We start from the raw sequence: 20,584 nt of genomic DNA, 5'->3' as shown, positions 1-20,584 counted from the left end.
TCAAACTACTGTATATGACTCACTAATGTAAATATGAAATAAGTTTACTCAAATGCCAAGAGATGTGACAGAATGACACAAAACAAGAGCGCAGTGAGAGACTACAGCAAACAAAACTAATTAACATTTGAGAGATATAAAATTAGCCCTGTTTTTGAGATTCCTCCATTTTAATGAAGCATACCATAAAAGCCTGGATTTACACAGGAATAAATCCTTTACAGCCCAGAGCTGATTGTTATTCCAATACATGGGATCTGTTTTTCCCACTCTCAGAATATCATTAATGCGTCACATAGGGCTAAATTAACATGTTTTTGTTTAAATGGCAACCAAAACAGTCTGCCATATGCTCACAATACTCATACTTGAGTTCCTGCTATTCCTCCATACTTCCTTTATCTAAAAGGTACTATGCATTTACATATGTTAACCACTTTATATTGCCAATGTGTGAATAGATTGTAATGTAACTTGAATTAAACATCCTTCGACTTTCTTGGTGGTCTGTAACAGTCTGTAACAGATTTCTATATAAAGTACTCTATACGTTTTTCTTTTTCCTGGGGAAATCCAAAGGATCCTAATGCGTGCTCCCGAGTGCCTCCCTTCCACTCCCCTTCAGCGCCAAGAGTGTGCAAGACTAGCTAACATTAGCTTAGAGATAGAGAAATGGACCAGCCCCATCACAACAGAGTCAAACACAAAGTCCAGAATCAAAGATAACAATACTACAAGGTATTATCTTATGTTAACAGGCTTGCTAATGCAGACAAAGTGTTAGAGCTAGTGCAGAAAATAGGCTTATCTGGATGGTAAAGTGTTTAGCTTGCCACTTGGAATTTACTATATCAGCCAATGTTACGAAGCAACCAACGCAGCTTACCTAAGTTACAGCTAAATGGTCAACCGACCTTGCTTGCTCGCTTACGTTATAGCTAGCAAATCCCAATCTAAGGTTGTGTCAGAAATCACCCACTCATTCACTAGTCCCTTCTCACTACCTAGGGAGTTCTATATAGAGGACTACGTATATAGTGAGCTCATCGGTCAAATGAAAAAACACTTTTGGAAACCCTTCAGCGCGATGCATGATGGATTTCACACTGCATTGTGGTATACTGTGATTCAACTTTATAGGGTATACTCAATCTCACTATACATTCGGACAGCATTACAAAATGGCAAACTCACTATACAGTCCACTGTTGCCGTTTTTCCGTCACATCTGCCAGCCTGGCTCCACTGGGTTTGACTCAGCGTGGGAGTACGGCACACATGGGCGTAGGTTTCTATATAGATGGTCGTGACATGTCACAACCAATGTTCGAGGATTGCAAAATAGTCACTACCAATATTTGTCATTTTAATTTTATATAGGAAAAATCTACATTCATTGACAATGTTGAAATACTATTTCAAATTTTCAATATAGTACACATATGGTAGCATTAATAAAAACTATTTTACATTTGTTTTTTTGCCACGTTCCGACATTGATTCCGTGCTATGACGACCCATATCCGCTGTTTTTATTGGCTGCGACAGAGTGATGGTTAGTGGGCCACTGCTGATCTGGTGTCAGTCAGGTAACCCCGCGGCCCCACATGCGACTCAGAAGAACAACAAACGTCCATGTGCTGAAATTAAAACGCCCCGCATCTGTCAATCGGGACTGGGGACTCCTACTTCAATGCAGTAGGCTAAGCTCCGGAGACAATGCCACCTCCAAAAAAGAAAAGGGACATTCGAACGTATTTCACTACCGCGGCTGTAAGTATAGTGTGCACAGAATCACGTAAAAAAACGAATAGCATTCAGAGTGCGATGTTTAGCTAAGTGTGTCTTCCCCGTTTCCCACCCTCGTGTAAAGGCTCTTTTATACCCTCCGTTAATAACCCGTTAATAACGGAAACGGACACCTAATGAAAGCTCTGTGCGTGAGCTTTAGATAACAGAGAAGACAGATGCAAGCCATGTGCAGGTTAAGAATATGTTTTTTGTCTAGAAGAATTCTTCTTGCCCGGTTTGGCCTTATAGCAGGTTTCGTTTCATCAGCCCTAAATACACCATGGCAACATGTAAGCTCGGCTATATCCTAACATAATGTTGTCAAAAGAGCCCATTGAATTGACAGTTTCTCATCTCTTTGAACTATATGCATTGCCATGAGTCTCTGGATATTTTAATGCGTAGTCATTTTGTTTGTAGTACTGGGGCTGCTGTGCTGGTCTAAATATCCATAGGCCTATCCATTATGATCTTGGATACCGTTAATGTTTTGCCTGTTATTTGCGGTGCACAGTCGCCATCTACTGACCACTTAGTGGTAATGAAATGCGTGGTATTACCGTTTCGACTTCCTATTCAAGAAGCGGGTGGGGTGAGGTTGGTAATGTCACTACCAAAGCTGAGACCAAACCTACGCCCTTGACGGCACAGCAGGGATTTGCATTTCCACCACAACTGGGCCACCTGCTTGAAGGTGTGTCTAAAACCAGTGATGCGCTTGTCTCAATCCCCGCAGTACTATCAAAGAATCACTACTTACAAAGTTGCTCCACTAATTAGGTTACAAACACATTTCATTTCCTATAACTTCTTCACAATAAAAGCCTAAAGTCCAAACAGGACAAGAGCAGCCAACAAGCTAACTGTAATCTAAGCTAAGCTAAAGCTAGCCAGTAAACTGCAACTTAGCTACGTTGCCAGGATCTAGTTGCTTTGAAATGTTAGCTGATAAAGTATTTTGTGCAAAGCTTGTACTATCACGCAGTGTCATGTCTCTACAGCTACTGTAATTAGCAAATGTTGGTATTCTATCAACATAAACTAAGATGACAAACATGGTAACATACCTGCTAAACATCAGCACATTATACATTGTTCACATGTTAGCTCTCTGATGTTTGCATTTAGCCTAGAGTACAACCTCACAGAGATGCTAGCATGGCTGTACACTCTTGATTACCTTGCTAGCAGAACAGCCAAAGGATAGCAATGTCTGTGTGTTGGTCCATCAGTCTATTTGTCTGTCAAATTGATTGCCATGAGATTTGGTGTGGATATTATGTTTCCCAGAGAATTACTACAATGATTTGAATATTTTCTCTGGCAAAAATTGTCCTTGACCAACACTTGTATTTTGGAGATTAATGGTTAAATTTTGATATAACTTGATAAGGATATTCATGGTCCCAGATTATTAAACAGGTAATTGAACGTTTCCATTTCGACTGGGCAGATGCCAACAAAATTTAAAAAGCATTCATGCTACCCCAGAAAATGAATCCTTTTCAATATGGACATTTGTTTCAGACCTGGCCATTACTTGAGAACTGTATATTTTGGCGTACCCTTAACCTTATAGAAAAAGTAAATCGAAAAAACCTTTCACAAGTGTCAAATATCTAGTATGGTTTCAAAATGACAACTGGTCTTTCCTAGTTCAAAGCCCTTCTCTTAGGACACTGGTGCCATGAAAACCCTTTTTGCAGTAAGTAAAATTTCAGTAGTAGAAGTATAAATGCAGACCTTGAAAGAGGTACTCCTCTGTGTTCATGTCAGGATTGTCGGTGATAATGTCAAATGGGGACCTCCCAGCCATCATCTCAAACATCAGCACACCCAAAGCCCACCAGTCCACACTGAAGCCTAGGAGAGCACAAAACAATAAGACAAGGTATTCATTTAGCTTTACTGTATATGTGGCATGAAAAGACATCAGCAGGACTGTTTTCCAGGTTCCTTACATCCTGTTAGTATAAATCACTGAGACTTTGACTTATTTGGACATATTGAAAAATCTTGTGATGAGGTGCGTGATTTCAGTCTATCCTTTAGTTTAGCTTTTTCTTTAAAATGTAAAGTATCATCATTAGCTTCAAAACTAAGATATGGTGTTAGGATCAGCTTTTGGATATAAACTTATTCCAGGCTGTCTCCTGTGCTCACCGTAGTCCTCTCCTCGAAGGATCTCAGGTGCAATGTAGTTGGGTGTTCCACAGAATGTACTAGTGGTGTCACCTGGTCTGATACCCTCCTGAGGGAAGAAGAAGATGAAGAAGATTAAAAGGGGAAGATGGAGAAGATGAAGAAGAGGAGGGAGAAGGGGCAGGAGAAAGACGAGCAGAGGGAAAAGAAGAAGAAGGAGAAGGAAGAGCAACGAGAAGAAGAAGATCGAGATGTGAAGTGCAAAAGCGAGAACAGTGGATATATAAGAGGCAGTGTGGAAGATATGATATCTGTGAGAACATGAATTGTAGATGAAAACAAAAAAAGAAGGAGGCCCTGTTAGTATTTCCAGTCAATACAGATCTTCTTCATTATTGATAAGCCTATGCCAGCAATCCATGCAGTCTACTGAAAAAGTTTCTTACTTTGCACATGCCATAGTCTGTGAGCTTGATGTGTCCTTCATGGTCCAAGAGAACATTGTCCAGCTTCAGGTCGCGGTAGATGATGCCCTTTTCATGCAGGAAGTTTAGAGCAATACAGATTTCAGCAGCATAAAATCTGTGAGGGAGAAATACAGAGAATGATGTGTCTGAAGATTTCCACTCATACAAAAGAACATCCAAACCTTTAGCTCATGATAGTTGTGTTTGTCTCATGTGTACATAAGCCCCAAAGTCACTGACTTGTCATAACAACCGGTTCAAGCAGGTTGGACCTGATAACATTTTTGTTAAAGTTTCCAACAATGTATGATTTGAGTGTTGCACCATTATTGAAAAGGGTCAATAATATAACAGTACAGAATTGAAGACTATCGCCATCACCACTGTCATTAAGGCCACAGAGGTAAATGGTGATTGAACTATGGCTGTGACAAGAAGGAACAAGGCTTCATACTTAAATTTGCAGCAATTTAAATGACAAATATGTTTCAAGCATTGCAGCGGTAACGGTCCTGACATGTTATAATAAAGCCATTGCACAGCATTTATTGTATGTAACAGAGACCTATGTCTGAATGCCAAATGGCCAATACTGTAACAGATAGAGGGCCAGCAATGTTATAAATGAATAAAGAGCCAATAACAATAAAAGCAAATGAATTAAATTTATTCACCAAAGACCCAAAGACTCAGAATAAATTGTGCAGAACAAATTTTTAAAGAAAGGACAAAGAAAACATTCCTCTAGGAATAGTATGTGAGAAGGTTGTGTGAGGCCTAACAGAGAACATTGCCATGGTTCCTGAGTGCCTTCATGCTCCGAGAGGATGGACTCTTTCCACTCTGATCTCTATGAGTGTTGCTCTCGTGCCACCCTCAAGACTAAATGTCAAGATATCTTCTGATCACCACTGATCTTCTGAGAACACACATGCTAGAAAAGTAATGATCCCACTTGTTTCTATTTATGCCAGTGCCACACTTATGTCTATGAGCCCAATCAAAATGTCCCCCCTGAGGCCCTCAGCCCTGAACCCTCATGGATTTAACTGATGTTACCTGGTTAGTGTTTGAGTGAGTAGAGGCTGCAAGAACCTGACACGGTAATAATATGAATGGGACATCACTCTGTGAAGTTTAATTTTACCCTGTGCTTTGGAACTTTTTATTTTATGTTTCAAAATATAAAATAATAATAATAATAATAACAAAAAACAGAGTACATATAAACACAAAGAGAAACATATTCAGAGGTTTCTGGGAAAAAACCTCCATAATATTTCAAAAGCTCATTACTTTCTTAGAGTGATTTAAAAAGAGAATCAGTTCCAAGAGAAAATATTAGTCCTAAGGTAGTGATTTAGAAAAGTTTTGTTTTACGAATAAATATTATGAATAAATGTTGCATATTGAATAATGAAATTAATATTATTCAAGACATATTCAACACATTTAATAACGCAGTTATCTGGTTTATCATTGTTTGTTTGTTTTTGTTTTTTCGGCTTCCCCTAGAAATCCAAGGTTACCCATGTTTGAAGCCACAGGGATATGACCTGTAGGTTATTCACTCAGGTAAAGCCTGTAAAATTGCAGACTTACAGAAAGTGGCCATAAAACACTCAAAATGTCAGCCCTCATGCATTTGATGATTTGAAAGTGGGACAGCCCTCGCAGACGGAAGGAGCCTCTAACAACTTGAGTCCTTGAGTGTGGAAACTGAGATTGGGCCAAACTTTACATGGTTAGCCCAATACTGAAGAGATGTTATGCACAATGCTGAGTGGGCGATTATGTGGCTGAAGGCTTCTTTTAGTGATAGAAACCCTGGACTACATACTCAAACCAAATACAGAAAAAATATAAAGCATCTATTATACACATTCAGCACATTTAGATATTTATTATATATAGGTATATATATATATATAGGTATGAAGGACTTTAGGTTACTGAGATTACTGTATTATACTTATTATGGAGAGTATACACGTTTTATAGAAAATATCATTCTTAAAACCCTACAGTTTTGACCATGATTTGATGTACTTGCTGTGCGTCTTCGGTGAGTCAGTAGCATGTGTAGGTTGTGTGCATTCTGTGTCTAGGAGATAAGCCTTCATTAACACTGACAAGCCTCTCTCTGTCTGCCTGCTGTAAACCCATGATTGTCAAACAGTGAGGGAAAGACTGTACTGGAGAGATGTTTGACAGAGAAATCACAAATCCCACATCGCTCCCCCACGTTTTCACTGTGACAGCCTCCATTGTACACCGTTGTTTCATTGCTGGCATCAGACTGATAGAAGACGTGTCCTATCAGCAGCACCATCCATCGCCCACCGGCCCGCCTCCCCCACAGCGTGGGGGAATGCGGCAGGGCTCTATCTAAGAGCGCTGCTCATGAATATGTACAATCATTATAAGTGATTAACATGCTGCTTTGCATATGTACAGCCACTGTCTCTAGAATACAGATTGCAGGGGCCGATAGGGGCCCAACGGTGCCTCTCTAAATTACCCAGCCTTTGATCCAGCATTTATCAGAGCCGCAGTTGGAGTGCCCCGCAAGTAGACAGGCACAATGAATTATGGGTGCTCATTATATTTCTCAGAGGTAGGAAAAAAAGAGTGTTAAGTTGGGTTTTGGCAGTGTTTCTACGCCGATGAAGAGCTGCTAAAGCATCCCATTAAGCATATGTTTGTAAGGAGTACTTATACGAAATATGTTGTTGAGGAAGATTTTAGGCATCTTCAACCAAGCACACGCACTCACAGCTGTCCTACACCACAAAACACAGGATGCTTTTATGAAACTGATGGTTTTTGTCCTAACCAAAAGAAAAAAAAAACTACTCACACCCTGTACTTCACATAACACCATCATGTGAAATACAACAAAACCCATCCGGAGGAGGTCCAATCAGTCCAACCCAAAATAGTTGCCAATTGCATTGATGTGTTTCCTGTGTAGCTGACAGGGCCCACCAAAATCCAATCATAAATTCACCCACTTCTACTTCCTCCTATGATCATGCTGCCTATTCCTGCAGGCCTCACTACAGTACCTCAACTGGTCCGAGACAATGCATTTGAGAAATGTCAAAGCAAAAGTCATTTCGCTTCATATACAGTATGTTAAAAAGTAGTACACACATAAGAAACACATTTAGAGACTAAATCTGCATGTTTAAATTCTGGACTGGGACAATTTTTTATATGTATGTATGTAAACAGATGCTGTAACATCTGGATGTTTACCTTGCATGTTCTTCAGGGAGCTTCCTTTGTCGCTGCATATGAAACATCAAGTCCCCGCCGTTTACATATTCAATCACCAGAAATAACCTGGAAACCAGAGCATGATGAGAAAATCCATCAGCACGCCACTGATACTGTTTGACAGAGGCTGGTGGAAGAATGTTTAGACAGCATTGTTTTAAAAAATGTGAAAAATAAAAGGATAACAATTTGTCCTGCAGATAAAAAAGGACCTGCCAACGAACATAGTTTAAAGAGCCAGAAAGTCCACATACAGTATGGAGGACGTAGGGGTGAATGGGTGGTTCAGTCACAGGGCTTTCACCCAAGAAACCAGGGTTTAAAGTCTGTGTGACACTAATAGTCCCTGGTGATTATTTTAAGGATGTAACAGGACTCGTTTGCTAACTTACCATGACCATGTAATGAGAATGTGTTGTTTCTACAGGAAGGCGAGGTCAAACTGACAGTGGCCAGTGGGTCTATCAAAAGGTTTGGCATCATACCAGCTTGCACTTTGATTGATTGTTGTTGTTTTGAGAAGTCATACTCTCTATATCTTTAAATACATTTCTCCCAGCATAAATGTTATCTGTTGACTCTTAAACGAACAGTCACCAAAAAATAAAATCCAGAAACGTTTTGTGGACAATGAAAGTTGTTGTCTGATATGCAACAATATGTGAAGCTCGTTTGTTGGAGATTATGATACAAAAAATATATTTCAACATTTAAAAAAAATAAAATGTGCCGTTTCAGTACACTGATGTAATGTTTGGCAATGAAAATATTGTTGGACTGGAAAATATCCTGCCTGTGTTACATATCTTCATCACAGATGATTGATAACCACATCTGAGGGATCATTGCAAAAAATGTGTGTATACCAGCTGATATATTGATATCATATATCTTATTACTCCCTAAATATTGGTATTGCCAAGTCCAGAAAATTGAGTATCAGTCAGCCTATATTGAAAAGTTCTGTCAGGTACTGAAATACCGCTGTAAGTGAAATGTATTGGCTTTAAAAACTGTGCAGTATGAGCTCTCATAAAGTGTCAGCCTTATCATGCTCTTACCGACTTTCTGTCTGGAAACAGGAGTGGAGACCTACTAAGAATGGATTGGTGGATGCCTGCTCAAACACATGCTTCTCTGTCTGCACCCAGTCAATATCCTGCAGAGAGGAGGAGAGACACACAGAGGCAGAGGTGACATGAACAAAAGATAATGTATTAACAATCAATTTGTCTGATCAATAGAATTTAAACAGACAAATGGAGACACACTACGCTACAGATCAAACATGTAGTCAGTCTTTAGAACAATCATGACAGTATTCTGGACCGTCTTGTTCCTTGGACTGTTCCAGTTAGGGTGGACCTTGAATTACGTGCCAAAAGATAACCGGGCAGCAAGAACACATACTTGTCTACTTCCTGGGTGTGGTCACAGTTTAAAAAATGTCATGTTGGAGCACTCACTTGCTTGATTTTTGGGGTGTGGGTGGAATTGTAATGTTTGAGTTGATATACAACATAAAATCAAATATGGCAACACCAAAAACCCAGGAGGCAACAGAGAGCTTAAGCAGTGATGTGGTGATGGCTTTAAACATGTACAATAAATAAATAACTAATCAAGTAAAACACTTGAAAAAATGTTTTTTCTAATGTAAAAGGATCATCGTTAATATGTACTAAATTGTCGTGATACAGAATAGCGTGTTATACCAATATATGTTATATTATTGGATTATTATTACTCAATTAATTAACATATAAGGCCAGAAACAGGGTCCACTGACGTATGCAAATGCAGATGCGACACTTCAAGCTACACAAGATTTTTTTCACACATCATTGCACTGTATCGCCTGAAAATCGTAACACAATGCAACTGTGAGCTGCAGCGTGGCAGCCTGCGGGCACGATAGCATGAAGCAACAAGAGAAAGCTGGCCCTTTCTGTTTGGGTTCACTTCCACTCAAAACAACGACCAGTCATGAAACTCAAAATGAGAGCTGAGACCCATGAGTACTGAGTACTCATGTAAAAATGTAGTAGTAATATCTACTAAATAGTCATGGGTTGGAACGGGAACATGTTCACGGGTGTCACCATGTTTCTGGTAACAAGTAAAGTAACATCAAGAAGACATGAAATGCAGAGTAACACATCAAACAAAGATAAAAATAAAGACAAATCTAAACAGGTGGATCTTCAGCTGCTTTTTAAAGGCCAAAGGGAGAGAGTTCAAAAATGTAGGAACTTTGCTGAGGGTTAGGGTTAGCTATTGTATTATATTGTATTGTCCATCCATCCATCCATCCATCCATCCATCCATCCATCCATCCATCATCTGAAACCACCTATCCTTTTCAGGGTCACAGGGGGTTGGAGCCAATCCCAGCTGACATTGGGCGACGGCGAGGTAAACCCTGGATAAGTCGCCAGTTCATCACAGGGCTGAAAAATATTGTATTGTATCGTATTATATTGCACTGTATTGAAATGAATTACATGTAGTGCTGTAAAATATAAAGTTGCTTTAAATGGAAATAATTCAGTGAAATAAATATCTCTGTTCTTTATTAATACAGCACTTGATTAGTTACCCTCAGCACTGTCAGTCATTAAGCAGTATCTTTATTTTCTGGAGTAGCCAGTGTGTATCATTGTTATCAGTCAGCTGAGGTTTTAATTGTTCTAACTATAGTTATAGAGAGCTGTGAGTGTTTGGCCTGAGGCGAAGATGTTTTATGCTGATTTAAAGTGTCATTAAGTTGATGTTAGTTAATGTTTTATGTTAGCTACAGTAGACTGTGTCTAAATCTTGAGTTCCCCATGCTGTGCTTCATCCCCATATGGTTCATTTACAGCATCAGAATTGAGACCCTATGCTGTGCATATGATACCAAATTCCATCTGGTCAACTCATTATTACTCAAAAAACATAAAATTATGCAGAATATCACAACACATCTTGTGTTGGTCATTTCAGCTGCTTTAGTAGTTGCACAGTCGTCTGTGCAGCGCTCCTACAAGCTTCCTTTGATGTCAGGCATTAGACTACTACAGGGATGAATTATTAAACTAATGTGCATGAATAGAGCCATGAATAAATTAAAATGGGATGTGTAATCAAAACATAAGGGGGACTTGATCATTTCCTCGAATCTTTCTTTATTATCTTTGTTAAGGTGTCAGTTTTGTTTTGTTATGCAACAAGCAGAAAAATGTGGATTTAACACTAGAAAGTGGTCATGTGAGGAAAAGATGAGAAGTTGAGAAAGGAAGTGGAGGCCTGTAACATAATTTATGTTGTCCTGGATTACTTGTACAGATGTTGGAAGATGCAGTAACTCTGGACAGTGATACTCGGCCTGGCTGCGTGAGCCCAGTAGTCGGTGTGTTTTTTAAGGACTCAGATGTTGAGCAATAGTGCCATCTAGTGGCCTTATATAACACAAACAGCAAAGCCAACAGGGTGCAGCTCTCTTCTTTTTTCATGCCTGTTTTTCTCCACCATCAAAATGTGTCGTCTTCTTTTTGTTTTTTAATTATCAATGACTCCTTAACCTGGGTACAAGGTGTCCCTGTTCTGTTTTCTGGTGGTGTTTTGCAGGTGCCAAATGTAGAGTCGTCAGTGACATGAGCTGCACCTGGGCCCAGTGCAGTCTGCACATACTGGAAATGCCTGCCTCATTCCTCCGTCTCTCTTTGGGGGAGATTCCCACTCCCCGGCGGACCTACATCTTATTTGTTGTACAGAAATGTAAAACCAACACCTGGTGGATTTACATGCTGCAACAATTTTTGTTAAAGGAACAATTCACCCAGAGATAAAAAAAAAAAAATCAGTGAATCAGAGAGTAGACAATCCCACCCCCATGTCGATGGATGTCATTTTAAGTTTTAGTCTACAAAACAATTCTGGACAACATTTCACAGTAAAACGATGTTGCAACAGAGTTACTGCAGTTACTGGTAACAACCAAAAAAGCTCCATACAGCTCATCTGGTGTAATCAAAGTCTCTGGAAGCCACAAGATCCGAAATTTGATTTAAAAATACATCATTTACACCCTTTTTAAAGCCAAATATATTTACATTTACATTCTTAAACAAATCCCCATCTACTTCAGTTGTTTAGGAGAATGTTGCAACTCCATTTTACTGTGAAATGTTGTCCAGAATTGTTTTGTAGACTACAAAAACTTTAACACACCGTTTTTAATTGACATGGCATTTAATTAACTAACTTAATTATGCTAAGCTTGGCTAACCATGTTCTGCATTTAACACAAAGACATAAGATTGATATCGATATTTAACCTAATGTATTTGTAAAGGTTTTGAGATTTCTGTCTCCAATTCAATTGAGGGGGATTTCTTAGTTTGTGGTTCTCAGTTTTGAAAATAACATTTAAATTCACAACATCCCTTTCCAGAAATAACATCCTGATCACACTGGACAGTCAACAGAACACACAGTTACTTCATGGGGGGTATTTCTTTAACACATCTTAAAACCTGGACACATAAAACCAAACCAATCTGCTGAGTGGCTACCATCAGAAGTATGTGAAATAACCTTTGGGTGAACTGACCCTTTAAGAGGCTGAATATGGAAGTATTGTGATTATCCTGTTTCTTGGACACTTGTGAATAAAATGTGTCTTAGCCCACGGAAATAAGGACACACTGTGCTCTGCCAGCTACATTCACATGTAGAATATATAATGAATGTGAATGGTATGTATGTCTGCATATTTCCTGCTTTAGGGGCATTATGCAGACTTTTCCTTTTTGAAATGAATTTCGCGTCATGTTCATCTTGCAATTCATCTCTGAAATAAAAGATGCTAAAACCCGGATTTCATCTACCCCTGTGAGTCACCCACTCACTTATTCCTGCTTCCTCCTAAGCCCCTTTTTCCAATTCATAAGCTTTCTGCCACTTTTGTGCCCCCCCCCCCCCCCCCCCCCCCCCCCCCCTTTGTCCAATTCCTTTTGACTCATTTCTTTGAAAAGCTCCAACCAGTCTCTGACTCAGTCTTCATCACTCTGTTTTACGGATTCCATCTTTCCATCTCTCCATACATCTTTCAGTGTTCTAGCTCCGCCCTCCTTTTCCAATTCATCCTTCCATCCCTCCTTTCCTCACTGATTACTGCTCTTAGACCTGCTACAAAATCCAGCGGTTCTCAATTCATGCCCACGGGACCCAGAGCCATGCCTCTAAGTCTAAGAAAGTGTATTGAAAACTTCATACAAAAAGTATCTCAAATGAATCTCCTCATCCATGAAACACATCTGACCCACTGATTTCTATCTATCTGTCACAAATCCTGGACTAGTGCAGAAGACCATCTTACAGACCATCACATATTGTGTCTTCCATGAGTTTCCCCCTATAGCGCAGTACACATTGGCTGGTCTGAGAGCATCACATCATTTGATGTCTGCAGCACAAAGCAGAGGTTGCAAACACACATAAAAGTAGACAAGCCACTGGAGGAAGTGAATGTGATTAAACTGCTGCTTTTCTGGAGCAGTGACGCATGTTGAAGCTGGGAATTAGGGCAGTGATACAGCCACCAGTGACGTCACCTCCATGTGGGTTTACATAAAAATCAATAGGTGCAGGTGTTCTGACGTGCATGATAATCTGCTAGTGTGTGTGGCACAATACATCCACAAGAATGAACGGATGGGTCACCTTGTTCCTAATTTATTTTAGGCCATCCAAAGGTAAAAAGAGCTCTTTGCAAAGAGTGACAGTTTACTTTAAATGTGCAGAAATTGTCACACCTGAAGAAAATATTAACACTTTAAAATCGCTGTGCTCTACAAATTCATCTCTGGACACAAAGCAGCAGACTGCAAAGATCACCTTTTGTTTAAAGTCCCCACCCAATCAACAACTTCCTTTTCTATCTTACATTTGAAGGTCCTTCACTGTGTAGAAAGATGTTTGTGCAGGGTTTGACTCTAGATGGCTCTATTTACATGTATTGCTCCAAGTGTAAATGTTCTCTGTGCTGAATGAAGTTCTGATTATAAGAGGTGTGACTACCAGCACGATTTGTGGCATCACAAATAATATGAAGGCCAATCCTGGTCCAATACTCCGTAGACACAAGTGCAATGTGGAAACTTGAAGCCTCCAGTGCACATACACTGAGAATGTATTTATAGTAAAGTGTAAAACACCTGTTGTCAAACAATTACACTTGTAAAAAAAAATATATTTGCATATTCATTTATTCAGGCATTTTTAATGAGGGAGACGGAACATGTGCCATTTTAAGGATTTTAATGTGTTAACTGGAAAATGCATTTCCTGCAGAAAATGAATTCTGATAGCTGAATGCCCATTGCTGGAAATGAAGAAAGTGCCTTGCATTGCAGTGCTGACCAGTCAGGAGTCAAACCGCCAAACCTGCAGATCTCACAAGATGTGTGGACATGTGCTAACCATTCTGCTACTGAGCAACACAGTAGAGGAGAGTGACTAGTGACACACCAAGTGAAAATGCTGCAGGTGAAATCAACTGCCTGAATTCTCCATTAAACAGTCAAGATCTGAACCAGCATTCTTGAGGTCCACTGTATGGACACGCGCTTGATTCTTTGACCACTCAGCCACTGAGCAGGACAGCAATGTGTGTGTGTATGTCAGCATGTGTGTATAAATGTTGAAAAAAAAAATGTATTATGGATGTGGAATATTTTAATATATCTAAGCCTTGTAGTGTGTGTCAGACTGACAGACAGAGTCTGACACAGTTTACAGTTTAGTTGCTGAAAACAATTTGGAACCAATCATACACTGCTGCAGATGTAATCAATCATCCAATCAACTATGCAGGGTTAGAAGTTTAGAAATAGTCATAGTCAGGATATGAACCGCCAACCTTGTGATCATGTGCACTCCCAAGCATTCTCTATTGTAAATTTTGTTAAAAAAGCTATTTATAAAAGTAAAAGAGGTATCGTATGAAAAGAGTCAAATACAAGCATATATGTTCTTGAGCAGAACATTTTGAGATTTGAATGGTTTCTGTAGCTTAAAGCATGCAAGAGTAGTAGTGGACAGAAATATACAGAATCAGAATTTTCTTCTGCAATAGCCAGTCAGTCACACATGAAATATGTTTTATGCCTTAATACAAGTACAGAATAGTCACCAGGTTATACACAAATCGGTGACTGAACAGATATTTAGAATAGTGAATGCAATTCGAGAATGCATTGCAACATTTGCCCGTGACACACCACTGGATATTTTTAAGGAGACCTTGGGACAATTTCAAGCCATGTTTGTGGTGACAAAAACATACCAATATGTACCACGTATTTGAAGTAACACCACAATCTCCTAAACCTAACCACATCTTAAGCACAGCATTGTCACAAAAAAATATAGAAAATGTAACGTAACAAAACGTAAAGTTGCAACATAAAGAACTGTACTGTTTCAGCATGGTTTGCAGAAACGTACATTGCCAACATTTACTCTGGTGAGTGGATTGAACTAAACATAATTTATAAAAAATAAGACCTGAAAAAAACAGAATTATCCTTGAATATTCAGTGCCTTTATGTTGTCAGACTCATCTTCAAAGATTTATGCCCAGTGACCGCAACGGTCACATTCATGAACATCAACAGCTGTTGATGATATTTACAAAGTGCACAAAGTGGAAATTGAGTGAAGCAGCTTTCACGTTTCCACTTTCTCTTTTTGTAATTTGGTGGATGACTCAATATCTCACATGAGGACCACTTGCAATAAGTGTCTTGATCGTCTGTTTTAAGTCCACATCAAATGAAGGCTACTGCTCAAGATACCATGGCATTCTGAGATAACAGCAGAGAAGAAGGCTAATTTATGCACCTTTGGTCTCACTGTTGTTTGGTGTAGTGACAAGTGTATTTATAACCACACTCTTTGAGCTGATTTGGTCTTTCAGTCACTCTGTCTTGTATAGCAATAACCAGTATTAAAGTACACTTAGCTATTAGGGGTGTCGTGATTCTCCAAATCCACAATTTGATTTGACTTTTGATTCTAAGGTCACAATTTCGATTCGATTTGATTTTCTATTTAATTTCTTGTCAGCACTGATGGCTATGTTATTGTTAGACTTGCATCTTGATTTGTTCAACCAATTTCATCTTTAAAACTAGAATGGCACTCCACCGAGGCCCATTTAATTCAATCAAGCTTCATCAAATATCAAATAAAACATTATGTAAATCCAATAGATCTAAATTTTTATTGTTTTCATCAAGGTCCATGCATAATTCCCTGAGAAATTACTGAAAATGTAGAAAATTGCTGAATTTTACAGTGTTGAAGTAGCAACAGACAACTTCCCCCCGAGCATTTTCAAGTGGTTTAACAACACTAAACAAACCAAGAGTTTATTCAATCAATCAGTCTGTAATAGAAACTGCGTGCCTGTCTAACCTGTCTATTGCCAGTTTAAAGAAAGTGAGAAAAAATTCCTGGTGTCGCACCAAAAGTTAATGGGGTCTTTTTTGTCCTGAGACCTCCATTAGTGGAAATTCGTTCAGTAGTTTTTTATCTAAACCTACTGACAAACCAACCAACCAACAAACAGACACGGACGTTTAAAATAACCTCCTTGGTGGAGGTAAAGACAATAGGGGTCACCAACATTTTGACTTTATCCTGGTGACTTTTTCAGGTTAGGGTTTGCAAGTTCAAATAGAATAGAAATTCAGTTTGTAACAAAGTTTTGTTTCTCAAATCTCTCCTGCGTTAACACTCTGAATTGATTAAGGATCTCTGACAATGAGATCAGTCTGAACTCTGAAACGTCTCAGATACTGTCAGAGTTACCCTTTTTTCTCTCTTCCCAGTCTGTTGTCTGTGTTAGTGTTCAGGCATAAGTGTCTGGAGGTGCAGCTGCAGGCTACTGGTTAGCTAGCTGTGTCATCTTTGTGTTCCTGAAAGTTTTTTGTTGCCGTGTCGCGCAAATTATTGCCTTTGAATTAGGTGCTCAAAACTGAAAGCTCATTTCGATGGATTTTCGATTTAATATCAAAATCATGACACCCCTTGTAGCTACATGTAGACCTATCCTTCCTTTCCTGTCTCACATCCTTGACATCCTACTGTAGGTATGCTTAATGCCTCACCTCATCATCATGGACCAGCTCCTTTTTCACAACCTTCATGGCATACACCTGCTCATTCTTCTTTAGCCGAACCAGCAGGACCTTGGCGTAGCTGCCACGCCCGATCACTCGGATCAGGTCAAAGTCACCCAGCCCAAGGGCCAGGCCCGGCGACAGCTTGATGCCATCAATGCCATCCACGACTGCTTTGATGTCCTGGAAATTGGAGAGGTGGTAATATTATGAGTGTACGGATACATTCAAAATAAATATGTTTGGTTAAAGCTTTAGATATTTGATTTTTTTATATCCAAGTTTTATGTAGAGGAATTACTAAGCAGCAATGCTTTACAAACGTTTTGAAACAAAAAATAATTCATGGCCTTTTTTCTAAGTAATATGTGTATGTAAAAGAGAAATCATTTCAGCTTGAAAGGTTTCACATTATTATCTATTAAATGAATTACCAAAGTCAATTCTGTATTGATTCAGAGCCCTTCTCACCTCTGTATCTCCATCTTCTGTTTTATCCACTGTACAGTTGTGCGGTAAAAAAGATACTGTAAGAAACAGACAAAGAGACAGTTACTGAATTATGACCATATGGAGGCAGTTTCAATGTGTGCATTTAAAGATTTGACATGTTCTGTTTTCTGGCCAGCAGGGGGTGGTAGAGTACACAGAATCAAGCCCAGCCATCCACAGGAAATACCAAACATGGTCAATCCACAGGGGGGACCCCAAACAGACTCTGACATCAGCTCACAGTTTCCTTTAATAGGATGTCAGACTGTTCTATGGGATCCCAATCAGAGAGCACTAATGTGGTTAGATAACAGCTGAGAGTCACATAGTTACATAAGAGATGATAGTGATAGTGAGGTCAATCATTTGAACAAAGTAGCCAATCTATTATTCATTTGTCTGGGGAATCCAGGAATCACACTTCTACTGTACTGTACATGTCATGCAGCACAAACAGGGTCTTCATTGAATGGCGGAGGAAAAATGCACTTTGTAGATCAATTGATAACCAAGAAGGTCATGTTTTCTACCTGTGTGTGTTTGTTGGTTAGTTTGTCAGCAGGAATACACAAAAAACACTGAACGGATTTCAACAAAACTCCACGACCCCATTAACTTTTGGTGTGAATCTGGATAAAGGGACAGATCCAGGAATTTTCTCTCACTTTCTTTGATATCTGGTGTTTTTCAGCACTTCTATTCATTTTCTCAGGGACTAATGGAAGGATCTTGATGAAAACAATCAGGCAGGTTTAAGTGGCTGGTATCTATGAGTGAGTACGAGAGGGAGACTGTTGGGCCTTGGTGGAGGTGGGTGCCATTCTAGCGTATTTATTCATTTTCTCTTGTTTAAACCCATGGGAGCGGTGTTAAGTCATGTATGTTTGATGGCCATGATCGAAGGTAAACTCAGTTAGAAAGATATGGCTTGCGGAAGCAGCTCCAGGGTAACTCGCCACACCACACGTGCAAGCCGCAGCACTGCAGTGAGGTAGCTGTCACTGTACTGTGGGTTTGTAATCCTATTTCTACAATTTTGTCAAAATCAAAACTTCACTATCATCTACTTGATTTAAAGATTTTTGGCATTCGTTCTGCCCAGGCCAAAGCCCCATCATAACAATGTTAACCAAAGTCAGTAGTATTTCTATAATCCTGCTGAAAAACAAACAAACAAACAACCCTAACTGAAAACATAACCTCCTTGGCGGAGGTAGTAATTAAACCTTAAAAAGCCACCAAAATGTTTTTCTAAATACCTAGTGATTTCTTTTGTTTATTGATACTTTCCACCAGCCACAATGAGGTTTTTTTCCCCAGCTTCTGATAAGAATAGTGTTCATCTTAATGGCACCCTCAAAAAGCAAGCATTTTTAATTGGCATACTGACTAAAAACCTTTTTGTCACATTTCCAATGTGAACACACTGCATACTCAATACCTGCTTAGAATAAGTATGTAATGTGGATTTGGGACACAGCCACAGTGATCCCCCTGATCCCCAGCTGCACAAAGTCCCAAGGTCTCATGAAAAACATTCTGATGATGGCAAAGGATGACTCAACTCAGTATACAGCCCTATAGATGAGCCATCTCACTTTTGAGAGGGTTCCTCTTTTTAATCCTACAGGTACAGTACACTTGGTCAAAATCAAGTATATAAGCAGAGTCCTTCAAATGCATGTTACACACTGAAGCATAGCTCAAACCCAAAGAACTTTTCCCACTTACAGTTATAAAACAAGACAGTTTTTTTCCATTCTAATGGAACTGGACAACCATAGAATCCTCATGAATTATGTTTAGGTACTGTATACTGGTAATAGCATTACTCACTGTAATGTTCTTAATGGACTATCATTAAACTACTCATCCATTAGGTTAGCATTTCCAGTTAGAGGAACGGTCACCCAAAATCTAATATTTGATGTCTGTACAGTGGTTTGAGATACAAGGCTAAGCTCTCATTACAGTGGCCCCTGTCAGAGGGTGGGATATTTTAGGCAGCAAGTGCACATTTTGTCCTCAAAGCTGATGTGTTGGAAGCAGAAAAAAAAGGCAAGTGTAAGGATCTGAGCAACTTTGACAAGGGCCAAATTCTGATGGCTAGATGACTGGGTCAGAACATCTCTAAAACTGCAAGTTCTGTTGGGTGTTCCTGGTCTGGAGTCGTTAGTACCTACCAAAGGGATCCTGGGATCTCTGGCCTCTGGAGGATTTTGCCTGACGAGCTGTATGAAGCCATTATTGTTTTTTTTCAGTTGTTTTTTTTACATTTTATAACAAGTCTTCAGCTACTTCAGGTGTTTAGAAGAATTCTGCATTACTGTTTTGTTGTGAAGCTCCAGAAATGTTTGTGGACTATGAAACTTCCCCTGAGTTTTCATCAGCATGGGGGGGGAGGATAATGACTGAATTTTCATTTTTGGTTGAACTGTTACTTTACCTGGATTGCCTCATCTCAAACTACTGCACACACATCCCTTTTCAAGGTATGAACTTCTGTTTACATTTGCCATAGCTTATTATTAGTTCTCTTGAGAATTCGGTGTCATCATCATCGTATTTACTATTCTTCACCAAGTTGAGTGACATTCAAGTCTGAAGATATGGAGTAAATACTGAGCTTGTACATTAAACGTTTTAGGCATTACAATAAACTAGTGCCAATAACATGGTAGCATTCTACTCCCTTGTTAAAAAGAGAAGAAAAAGGTTTCAGTGACTTACTCCCATCTGTGTCCTCTGCGTCATCCGGTGGAAGGTCCACCTCTTCACTCTTGGCATCTGAAGGGGGCTCCTGTGATGGCATGACTGGATCCTGAAAAAAGACATTCAGAAGCCCACCTAAATATCCCCTGACATGGCCCCTCAAATAACAACTGAAACATCCACTCATGGTTTTACACTCCTGGAAGAGTGCATGATGAATCATGTTTGCAAGGACTAAAGAAAAGTCTGCATTTGGAGGTGCCCTCAGTTAATGTGCAGACATGTTGTTACTTGAAGACTCTAATGACAATGTGGGGGTTTCACTAAGAAAAGGCATTCAATCACATCATCTCATCAAGCCTCAAAGTCACTTATCTAGTTCTGAAGATACCGCGCTGAAGCTGTGATCAATTCCCACTGCTGACAGGACAGTTCATCCAGTACCGAGCTACAGTACATTGATTTTCTAGTCAGATTTTTTTGGATCTTTGTGTTTGGTCAGATGCTTGCTTTGTGGTTAAATAGATG

General features: G+C 39.4%; 1 protein-coding gene across 1 annotated transcript in view; it reads right to left on the bottom strand.

The window, feature by feature from the left end:
- prkcz (protein kinase C, zeta) overlaps nucleotides 1–20,584 on the bottom strand; it is a 128,239-nt gene that overhangs the window by 28,714 nt on the left and 78,941 nt on the right. Inside the window, exons 7-14 of the mRNA XM_073470402.1 lie at nucleotides 20,075–20,165; nucleotides 17,324–17,379; nucleotides 16,841–17,035; nucleotides 8,744–8,841; nucleotides 7,662–7,748; nucleotides 4,380–4,515; nucleotides 3,955–4,042; nucleotides 3,535–3,654 (exon numbers count right to left, since the gene is read on the bottom strand). Coding sequence (XP_073326503.1) covers nucleotides 3,535–3,654; nucleotides 3,955–4,042; nucleotides 4,380–4,515; nucleotides 7,662–7,748; nucleotides 8,744–8,841; nucleotides 16,841–17,035; nucleotides 17,324–17,379; nucleotides 20,075–20,165 — 871 coding nt within the window. The remainder of the gene's footprint in view (nucleotides 1–3,534; nucleotides 3,655–3,954; nucleotides 4,043–4,379; nucleotides 4,516–7,661; nucleotides 7,749–8,743; nucleotides 8,842–16,840; nucleotides 17,036–17,323; nucleotides 17,380–20,074; nucleotides 20,166–20,584) is intronic.

This window comes from Pagrus major, chromosome 7 (assembly GCF_040436345.1).
Source record: "Pagrus major chromosome 7, Pma_NU_1.0".
NCBI lineage: Eukaryota > Metazoa > Chordata > Actinopteri > Spariformes > Sparidae > Pagrus > Pagrus major.
Note: the sequence above shows the minus strand (reverse complement) of the source record. Positions and strands in the feature narration are given on the sequence as shown.